At 28.0% G+C, this 11,904-nt stretch overlaps 2 protein-coding genes across 2 annotated transcripts; both read right to left on the reverse strand.

The window, feature by feature from the left end:
* Positions 1 to 725: 725 nt before the first annotated feature.
* LOC132922233 (small ribosomal subunit protein mS31) lies at positions 726 to 2,204 on the reverse strand. The gene is made up of 2 exons (XM_060985639.1): positions 2,049 to 2,204; positions 726 to 1,933 (listed from the first exon to the last, which is right to left on the reverse strand). Exon 2 carries the CDS (start codon positions 1,901 to 1,903, stop codon positions 788 to 790), a length of 1,116 nt encoding a protein of 371 aa, XP_060841622.1. The 5' UTR covers positions 1,904 to 1,933; positions 2,049 to 2,204; the 3' UTR covers positions 726 to 787.
* Positions 2,205 to 3,433: 1,229 nt separating this feature from the next.
* On the reverse strand, positions 3,434 to 7,450 carry LOC132921755 (wee1-like protein kinase). The gene is made up of 2 exons (XM_060984948.1): positions 7,077 to 7,450; positions 3,434 to 6,337 (listed from the first exon to the last, which is right to left on the reverse strand). Exon 2 carries the CDS (start codon positions 6,245 to 6,247, stop codon positions 4,688 to 4,690), a length of 1,560 nt encoding a protein of 519 aa, XP_060840931.1. The 5' UTR covers positions 6,248 to 6,337; positions 7,077 to 7,450; the 3' UTR covers positions 3,434 to 4,687.
* Between the last annotated feature and the right edge of the window lie 4,454 nt (positions 7,451 to 11,904).

An 11,904-nucleotide genomic window follows, 5' to 3' on the forward strand; every position in this document is an offset into this window, starting at 1 on the left:
ATAAAATAAAATTCATTGTTTGTTGATATGTATTTAGTTACAAATAAATGTTGATACTGTTGTTCCTAAGATATTGTGTGATTGTACATTTGTACCTATGTTAATTTTTTTAAATACATGTATCTATACGTACCTATTAAAATTAATAATAAATTATATAATTATAAATTAAAATAAGAAAATTTAATATTATAATGTATATGATGTCTACAAACATTTTTAAATTTTTAAATAAATATTATATTCTATAAAATATTTTGTATTTCGGACTTTTTGTCCGACTATAAAAACTGAATCCGGACTATTAGTCCGACTTTTTTTATAATGGACTTTTTGACAGATTACCACACCCCACGTATTACATTGACAAATATCATGTATTGATATAAATTAATAATTATTATATTATAACAGTATGTGTAAGATGATCTACAAGTTGTATAAAACTTTACTATAACAACACCCATATCAATACCCTAAATACGTCCTTGCAATTATTTTTTATAATTTTATATTTTAATATAATAAATATTCTAGCTTGAATAATATTAACAAGCTAGGTCCAACATAGCCACATGCATATTCAATAAACTGTTACATTTTAACATTTAAACTAATAAAAAAAATAAGCAATGATTATTTTTTAATGTTGGTTTTGATTTATCATTTATTTGTAAATAAATAATAAATAATAGTTAAGCTTTTTGAAATAATAAAACTATACATATGTTGTAAATATTTTATTAACTTTTTATATGCTCTATACTACAATATTTATTCATTTATTTTATTCGTCTGGAATTGTAGGTTTATAATATTCCTTAACATTTTCTGGTAATGATTTAATTTCGAATGCGCCAATTTCATTCAATAATTGATTTTTTGCATAGAAATATTGTCGGAACCAATTAATATGATCTTTCTTTTCTTCAACAGACAAAAATGGATTTTTTGACAAACCAACACATACTAATTCCATAAAATGTCTAATTGGTCCTTTTTTTGGACACCATTCATCAATTAATGGTTCTAAAAATACATGTTCAGCAAAAAATACATTATGTTCATCATTCATACCTTGTTCGTTATTAATAGGAAATTTCCACAATTTTCCTTGTTCTGTCCAAATAATCATTTGTTCATAAATATTTTTTGGTGGATGTGTTACTGCTGTTTGTAAACTTTTTTCATGTAATCTTTCCCAAGTAGGCAAGATTGGAATGTCTTTATTCTTGTCAAATTCTTTAAATATACCAAGTGGATCACTGCTAAATAAACTAATTGGCACATAATTATCCATTGGCTTTTTGTACTTTTTAGTTCTTTGATGATCACCAGAACCATGGCCTAACAATTCTTTTACTCGTTGGGCTCTATCAACATTGCTAAACTTTAGGGACACTTCCTTTGGTTGAGAACGATCAATTTTCATTCCCGATAGTAGATCATCTAATTGAACAGAAGATTTCACCTTTTTTTCAGAAGAATCATTAGGTTCATTGTTGTAAATCCTCAGCAAATTTAATAAGTCCGATTTAGTTTTATTTGTATCACCTCCAATTGATTGAGCAACTTTGGTGGCTGCATCAGATAATTTTTCGCCTAATGGTTTGTTCTGTTTGGATTCATCAATATCTTTTTTATTTTGTTCTGCTTTCCTTGCCATTTGTCTAGGTTGTGCCAAATCAATGGTTTTAGATTGTTGAGGAACCATATTGGTGTCATTTCCTTTCTTCATAGTTTTCAGTAGATTATTTAGTTTTTCAACAGCTGATTGGTTATTTTTTGAATTATTATCATCATCTGATTTGAAACGTTGAGTTAAACAAAAAACGCCACGAATAGTATTACGTTTTGAACCATTAATATATGGTATGCACTTGATAGATAGGGTGGGATTCATTTTGATATATATTATGTTACTGAAAATTCCCTAAAATTAATTGAAGACATTAACATTAATAGGATTCTTAAATAACACAATGAAAAATATAAATAAAAAGGTTATTCAGAATGAAATAGAAAACAAAAACAATCTTTCTTCTTACTTGTGTTTTCGAGGAGTTCCAACTTCACAATATCAACTTTAAAAATAAAAAAATTAACTTTACAGTTTACATGCTATTATGTTAGCACGATGAATTTACTTTATACATTGATTAAATATTGATATTTAATCAATGCTTCATGTCTGTAAATAATAACATTGATTATAATATCTTTAGTTAATGATAACAATAATGATTACTGTGATAATATTACTAATATTTATTATTTATGCCTACAAAGTACAAGAGATAAAATAAGACACAATATGACTTTACTGAATTATACTGTAAGTTGTTCTGTGGTTATACTATTTTTTTTATATAAGATTTATGCCAAAACCAGTGTTTTAAATCGTGTTTGCAACTCTGATAACAGTACGATAAATCAAAATAAGTAATAAGTGATAAAAATTAACTGAATCTTGGACATTCTCAAATTGTCAATAATAAAAAATATTGGTATTATTAGTAATAGTCTTCTCATTTTTGGATTCTGAATACTCATGATTGTGATTCATGTCGTATTTTTGTTTATGAACTGAAATACGGAATGACAGAATAACAAATATATGTTTTGGGACCTGAAGCAGTTGAAGCTTCTGTAGACACCACTTATCTAACTTAAATCCCCAACCACTATAGGATCAGCATAGTTTAGGATACTGTAAGAGTGTAAGAATTGTTAATTACCAACTTTCAAACACAGCATGGAATTGTATAAAGTAAAGCTGGTCTCAGCAAAGAATAGATAAAGTATAATAATTTAGTCAGTCTATGTTAATAGAGAGAACAAATGAAATAATTTGGAATAAGGTTTTAAATTCTATAGGTATTTGATAAAATTACTGTTTTGCACAAAATAATTTGTAAGGTTCATCATCTGATAACTACTATAGAATAGAAAATTAAATTTATTCTGTGACACTCGTAGAGTAAAGAATATTGTACATGAAAGAATTTGGAACAAGGTTTGTTATGTGATCAGACTAATGTAGAAAGGGGTTGTGTAATGTGTATAATAGGATTGGATAAAAGTGAGATCACTAGAAAGGCATAATTGTAAATAAAAGCTTATTATGTTCTTAATGAAAGTATTCTTAGGTATAAGGTATATAAACTAAGATACAAATATAAATTAAAATAACTATATACCTTTTACATTTTATTTATTTATATTAATTAAACAAAATTTAATATTGATATAAAATTTAATGATTACAGTTCATTATTTTTAATGAATCATTTATATTAATGACATTATATATAAATAACAATGTTTTTATGTTTCTTCAGAACGAGCTTCCAAAATCAGCATATATCAACAATTATATAACCAATGTTTTAGCTGGGTTCTAATATACTATTAGGAATTAAAAAAAAAAAAATTTAAAATGTTAGCGTTCATTGTTTATTTTTAATCAAATATAATAACATCAATTGTTACACACAAATCTCTTAACATTAAAAATGAACATAGGTATTCTTTAACAGTTCAGTAACTTTTTTTAACTAATAAATTATAATGCATAATAAACATACAATGTAACATAAACTTAAACATATTAAAATGATTGTTACTAAGTATTAACAATAATAATAAATTACAAGTTATTAATATTTGTATAGTATTTACGCTAGTATTCTTTTGGCATTGAAAAGAAAATTATCTTAATTATTACAGTTTAAAACTTAATGAAAAAACATAAATAAAACTTAAAGACATAAGTAAACTATCCATTATGCATTTTATGCAATTTAAGTTTTTTTTTATTTATAATATGGGCATAATTTAAATATTAACAGTGGCAGTTTTTTTTTATATATATAAAATAAATGTTACTAAAATATATGCAAAATAGATTATATTATTATTCAACATAAATAATGAAATAAAAATAAACATTTTTATAAAAAAAAAATAATAATACCAAGAACTTTTTATACATTAAAAATCATTTTGGCCAGTAAATCATTAAACATTATCAAAATTATAAAAACAAATTATTGTATAAAAAAGAATTTAAATTATATTTGTTTTATATGATAAAATATAAATATAACATAAACATTACATTTTAATTGTTTAATATAAAAACATAATGTACCTAATGTTGTTAAACAATATTAGTTGTTATATTAATTGCATATGAGAACATTTAAAAATTATCAACATTATGTAACCTGAGAAGTATTCAAATTAAAGATCCATATTTTTCATTTTTTTCTGTAATAAAAGGACTTTAATAATAAAGTTTGTAATCATACAATTTTAAACAATATTTTTTGCAGGCCAAAATGAATTTTAGAAGTATAATGACAATATGACAACTTCAATTTATATGCACAATGTGCAAAATAATAAAACGTAAACCATGATAATAAAGAATGCTGTATCACAGCCTGTGACGAAGAAATATTTATCATACCACAAATAACTTATGTTATTTATAACTAGCGTAACAATAGAAAAATCACATATTTTTATAAAACGTATACAATAAAAATTCACAGACTTTATATAAAATAATTTGAGACCCTTTATACAAAAAAAAAAAAAAACTATAATTATCATCACAGAGTTCAAGTTACTATCTAAACATAGAAAAAAACAGAGTAAAGTAAGTTACAATATTGTACTTTCAAAATGAATAGTAACGCTTTGACTTTTGTCCAACCAGACGCCTTTTATGCCACGTGCTTAAAGCTATTGGAACTCGTTTAGAAGTAGTGGTAATTCTTTTAGTTGGGGAACATTGAGTAGACCGTGTTTTTGTACAGCTGGCTAAGTATTCTCTTTTAAATTGTAAAGAAGAGAGCTCAGTTAACTCTGACATTTTTAATGTAATATTCTTGTACACATCAATAGCGTTTGGTCGATTAAGAGGATTGGGGTCAATCATATTTGCTATAAGTAAACTTAATCCAAAATCTTCTATATCTGGTACAAATCCATCTCTTAAAAAATGCCATTCTGGCCCATCACTTGGCAATCTTAAAGCTGAAACAGCTTCATATGCAGTCATTCCTAACGAAAATATATCAACTTTCATAATTGTTGAACTATCAAATTTTCCACTTAACATTTCTTTAGGTAAATATCGGCCATCGCCATCTTCCACATCACTTAAATTGTCTGTATGTGCTACATGACCGAGATCACCAATTTTGTAAATTATATCTCTATCAACTTTATCTTCATCTTTTTCCAGGAATTTAGAATGACTTATCATGATATTTGCAGGTTTTATGTCCAAATGAACCATTTTTGATGTATGCATATAATGAAGACCACTTGATAAATGAGATAATAGGCGCTCGATGGCAGCATCATTGAAATTGTGGTGTTTTGTAAATATCATTTCATCTAGATTTCCACCATCACAATATTCTAGTTGTATAAAAACTGAATTACTCTCATTCCATGCAGAATGATAAGCAACTATATTTGGATGACTAAATAAAGCAGCATTTGCATATACTTCTTTACGAGCATAATTTTCTCGTCTAGTTCCTACTACTTTCTTAAGTGTTTTTTTAATAGCATATGGCATTCCTTCTAGCATATTAATACACTTATAAACCTCACCAAAATCTCCTTTTCCAATAAGATCTTCCACTTTGAATTCTTTAAAATATCTAGATACTTTAAGATCAGTTAGTTCAACATTTGTTAAATCTTTAGACCAGTTGTCAAGTGTTGATGATTCATTATTGTTATTGTTGTTATTATTATTTGTCCATTTTAACCGTAGGTCAGTTGCTGCAGGAGAGAATGGGTTAATGCTAAATTGTTTAGGTTTAGATATTGTTGCTTCATTGAGTAATTGGTTTGAATTTCTATTTTCAAATAATTTAGATTTTATAGAAGAATGGGATCGATCTAATATACCTTCTTCCAATTTAAGGACACGAATCCTTTTTATAGGAGGCGAATAGGATAATTCATCCTTTTGAGGTGAATCAGCTTTTGAAGGTGAAGCTAAATGCTCAGCAAACCTTAATGGAAGTGCCGATCGATGTTTTCGACTGGCGGGTGTCATGGGTGGAATATGTTGAACATGGTTAGGTGGTGTTTTAGGCGATTCTTGAATGTTGGCAGCAATAAGGCAAGGTGAAGACTCATCAGAGTCACTGAAATTTAAACGTCTAGGTAACAATGTAACTGGACTGAAAAACCGTTGTATGTCCACTCCGTCCATGTTTGGTCAAATGAATTGCAATTTCTTTCAGATATAATATGTCAACATACAAATTGAACATTGTTATTCAAGTCTTCAATTACACAAAACCTGAAAAAATATGTTAAAATAGATTTCATTATCATGAACTTGTTAAAAAAAATATTATCTTTATAATATTTAATGTTTAGATACAACATAACTGATAATATGAAAAATAAAGAATTATCAACTTCAAGGATTAAATAATTTTGTAAACTACCCATTTTTCTTATAGGTAAATATATATAAAAAAAATAGGCATGTGTACACATAGGTATTAAAATGTAACAACATACATTGGTAAAAAAAAAATGTATAGTACTAAAAATAAATAATTGGCTATTAAAATTAATATGATTAAATTAAATGATGATTGGTGGAATTCCCCATAATTTTACAATGCAAATTAAATATAATAACGAAATTAATTACAGATTGAAAATAGTAAGTACCAGGATCTATAAAAAAAATTGATGCCTATCAAACATAGTTTCATGATTTTTAAAAATGAATGTAAGAAATAAATTTATTTTTTTATTTTTTGAAGGTTAAATACTTTGTTTCTGAATTGTATAAAATTAGGTAAGTAAATTTGAGATTGAGAAAATATAATAAAATAAGTTGCGACATGACCAATTGACTAATTAGTCAACAGAAGGTATTAAATAAAACAATAATATACATATTATAATACAATAATTAGGAGTCCGGTGTTAAACATAAAATCTTGCATAAAACAATTATTAATTACCGCAGTTAGTATTAATATACTATGATAATGTAGAAATTATAATCAGTCCGTACTTACATGATTCTGGTGACATTTTTATCGTCTGTACTAGGGTCCAACAGATGTGAGAAACAAATGATTTTCTTAAAAAAAAATCACTTTCACCACGGATAAAAAAAAACACTATTTCGAAAGCGAATACTGATAGTCGTGTTCACGGGCAAGTCAAGAAAGTGGGAAAGACACAATAACAATGAAAAACGAAAGAACAGTGGCGAGAAGGTAAAATCTAAAAGACCCGTCGAGCGGGATTTAAACGCGATTAGATAAATTCAAAACAAAAATTATACGAGCGAGAACTCGAAACTGGCGATAAAAACCTGACTGGCGGGCTAGGGCGCGCGCATGAGTCATCCGGCGGTCGAATCGTAGAGATAATTGTAAATTTTATTATAATATCAAGAAGTGCCGAAAAATGTGCGGCATGTAGGGCACCGAGTTACCGGATTGGCCGGTGTGAGTCAGGTGACGACGGTACGGCAACACTGCAGTGTACAGTGCGACCAACGCAAATGGTCGGGCGATTGTTGTTGGGCAAAGGTAAAGCGCGGGAAAACGACGGCAGCTGTTGCTCGCCGTCTGGAGGGCTGTTACTGCATTATGCACCGCTGTCGTAATTCGTAACCGTATTGTATGATTGTGGTGTTATTTGTTATTGTTATCGTTATCGCCGGCGAAGGGGGAAAAATAATAATGTGGAAATGGCGGGACGGTAACAGCAGCAGCTGCGGCAGCGGCAGCCACACTGCATCAGCTGCATTCTGGTTAATGCCTATTTCACGTTCGTCCTAATACTACTCCAATACAACATGACGTCGGAAAACCTGCCAAATGTTGTTGTTGTTATTGTTATTGTTGTTTTCGAGTCCCACGTGCGTTTGTTTATCATTGCGTCCGGATTAATTTTCGATTTGCGTGCATCGTTTTATGTTATATATATATATATATATATATAGACACTTATTACTTATTAGGCGGACATGACCGGATGACTATGTATATTGTAGATTCAAATCTTTGAATTACATTATAAATTATTTTACCTTTTTTTTTTTATTTACAAAAATATTAAAATACACTCCGACATGCTATATTTTCTATTGAATTAGTTTTAAAAATATTATTAAACATTGACTTATGTTTTCCATGAAAAATATTAAATTTATAAATTTATTATAAATCAGTTTTTTAAGTTGTAAATGTTATTACAAATTTAAACTCCTGGCCATTCGATAAATTCTAGTTGCTCCATTGACGTTTTTTTGATCTTTTTGAGTTATGAATTATGAAATGATACTGGACTACGTACCACTGCAATATGTCTTCCCGCTAAAATTACTTCTTGTAATCGAGAAAATCCAGATATATGTATAAAGTAATTTTACGTTTACATAAATCGATTTAAATGAGGTTCAAGATCATCTATATTGTATAAATATTATACCTGCATGGCACTTAGCGGCATTACATTTAAACACTATTGCGTTAAAATGATTAATATTTAATAGATTCTATTCAAATTTCAGGCTTACACTACTGAACTATACTTAGCGAAAAGATATCTAACTGTACTAATAAATACTTGAACCTTGGACAACAGGAAAATGTGTACATTAGGTTATTAGGTATTTAAAAAATAATAAAACAATTTTACTCGGTAATAAAAAATATAATATTATTTAATTATTGTGAAATATACCCGATTTATTTGGATCATTACAAGGTAATGGGTAGTTGGTAGTCATTAAAGTCAAAAACCAAAAAAAATGTATTTAGGTATATAGATAATGTTATTGTTTCTAATAAGTAATAACATTTCGTGGGATTTTTACTGTTTAATTTCATTTTTATAGCATATACCTATTATAATAGTTCTAGGTAATAACTTATTGATCTCTGATCTACAGCATAATGAAATTAAAAAATAATAATTATTGACAGGTGGCAGCTAGTAACAAGGTATAAATATAATTTTTATGATAGTTAGTAATTATACCGGAAATTATTGATATTGGAACACATAATTAAATAATAAAGGTTTGATTACAATTTTATATTAGATATTGTAATTTTATCTTTCTTAGTATTTATATTTTAGAATATATTTTTAAAAGTAATAAGATTACTATTGTCCATAGGTTTCAGGTGAGTCAAGCGATAATAAACTATATATAGTGTAGCTAAGATGACGCCACGCCCGAATGGGTGGAGTGGCGTATATAGGAATTAATTTCGTGGGGCCCTGGTTAAACCCTTAACCCCCTATATATGCCATTGCATGGGTGTCTCCGTATATGTTTAAACGTAAAACATAATAAATTTATTTGCATTCAATAGAACCAATTAGCTTTAATATTAGTTTAGAGTGAATTTATCTGTTATCAAATATCAAAATCTAAAGGTAAAAATAGTGTCTTTGATCTCTCGTTGGTTTTTTACAAGAGTCAATTGACCACTCTAATATTAAGGCTAACAACACATCAGTCAAAATGTGTTCTCTACTGAACGTAAATTTCCTGTTGTACGTTTGTTAGACGCAATAGACGCAGTGACGGATTAACCTTCACAGCGCCCTGAGGCACGCTCAGTATTCACAACCCCCCTTTTTTAATACTATCCAATGTCCAAGGATCGTAGTTTAAATGGACTAACATTGAAGAGTGATGGGTAATCGGGTATAGCCATCTTGGGAGTGAAAAATAGTATTGGTTCAACTTTTTTTTTTTCATTTTTTTGATAATAAAAATAAAATAACATAACAAATTTGCCGCCCCCTATAAGTTGCCGCCCTAGGCTCGAGCCTCACGACACTAGTGAGTAGTGGATAATCCCCCACTGGTAAGACGGAAACAACGCATGTCGGGTGTGGCGTCCTCTTTGATATTGCAGCTGCAAGTCAATAAATTATATTATTTCATTTTGCTTGAATTTTTTTACTTTCGATTGTACCTATTTGTATAATTGTAGGTCAATACATTTATGAAATACAACCAGCGTCCGCCGTAAATTTGTTATCTTGGTTAATGGAGGTTTTTATTTTACGATTAATTATTTATTGCTAATGTAATATCTAAATATTTTTAATATTTTCATTTATCATTATTATTTATTCCTGAAGATTTAATTACTCAGATTTTAAATGATGAATTAATAAACTACTCAAACGAAAAAAAAATGTTTTATTTTGTTTATATTGTAATTTATATTACATTTTTTTTTGTATAAAAATTATTAGTTTGAATAAATTTTTATGTTTTTATATATATTTATATTATATAAGTTTTATATAATAAAATAAAATAAGGGTACACGTGTCGTATGCTATCTACCGGCGTATATGCTATCTACACAAAATGAATACTTGTGTCGCATGCTATCTACGTGAAAAAATGTATTCTCACCTTAGCTAAATAATATTATTAGAGCTTGTAGTTTTACAGTTGTCATTGAAATTATAATAAATTTATAAAAATGTATCTTTTATGTCTCTCAAAAAATTTTCAAATGTATTGGTTGGATTGACTGAACGCGACCATTCTTCCTGTAATTGACTTTCCAGTAGGTTTGTTGCACCACGTGATCTTATATTGTAGTTGACCTTTAGGTGTCTCCATAAACACTCAATTGTTTTAGTTTGAGCACCTGTATGCGGATCTATGAAGTTCTTACTATGATTAACAGTTTGGTGAAGTAAACCGTGATTTTTTAAAGTGCTGTATGCTCTCCACTCATCTGCAGAATGAATTGTTGATCCTGGTTTTATTTCTTGAATTATTATTGGTAATAATGTATCTCGATCCCTCTTATTGACTATAAAAAAACGGCGTTCCGAAATTCCATCTTCACGCAAACAGCACATGCCTAACACCCAAGGTCCTTGAACTCGGCTGCCATAATTTCGATTAGTATGATAGTTATGATTTTCTTTGTTAGAATTATCCTCGAAAGTATCGGTAGTATTACCATCAGTATCTTCATTATCAACAGGTTTACAATCTCCAAGGCGAAGTCTTCCTCTGTAATAATCCTCTACAATAATGTAGATAGCATACGACACCAATAAATCGACTGTAGATACGACACGTGTACCAAAATAAGTAGAGAGGGTTAGTACCATTTTTTTCAACGTCTTCTCGAGTTCCGACTGAAAGATTCACGCGTTGTTACTGACTTAGTGACTTTACTGAGTATATAAGTAGTATAATAATCTATATTAATGCAATGTATGTAAAATATAAATAAATGATTTTAACTTGTCCTAATCATATATTTAAGATTTAAATACGTTGTCATAAAATGTCAATAATGTAAGTTTTATACGTATTAAATTAATAATTAAGTCAAATTTCGTCACCATTTCCGGCTGAATGCGATTGTTGATAATGCAATTTGCGTTAAATTTCGTGAATAAAACGTTGTTTAAGTGGTAGTCAATTAAAAAAATCCTGTCTATTCTATCGTTGCTGAAAAACTAAAATTTATAACACAATAATTAATCTGTTTTGTAACTCGTATAGTATTCGTCCATACTTGATTAATTAAATCATTTTAAATATTATTAAGTAATTTATGCACATTTATAATTCTTAATTCTTATGGTTAAGTAATTAATAAACGTTTTATTCAAATTTGTATGGTAGTAAATTGTTTAATTAAGTAGTTAACCTATATGACTATGTATGTAAATAAATACTGAGTATTAATTAATTATACTTAGGATTTGCTACATCTACCGTATATGAAGGATGTACATTGTAGTATATATGAAATAATCTTTATCCTGTATAATAAATTTTGGATTTATGATATTAAATAATTTTTATCTTATAAAATGTTTTGCTTTTAG

This window comes from Rhopalosiphum padi, chromosome 2 (assembly GCF_020882245.1).
Source record: "Rhopalosiphum padi isolate XX-2018 chromosome 2, ASM2088224v1, whole genome shotgun sequence".
Classification (NCBI taxonomy): domain Eukaryota; kingdom Metazoa; phylum Arthropoda; class Insecta; order Hemiptera; family Aphididae; genus Rhopalosiphum; species Rhopalosiphum padi.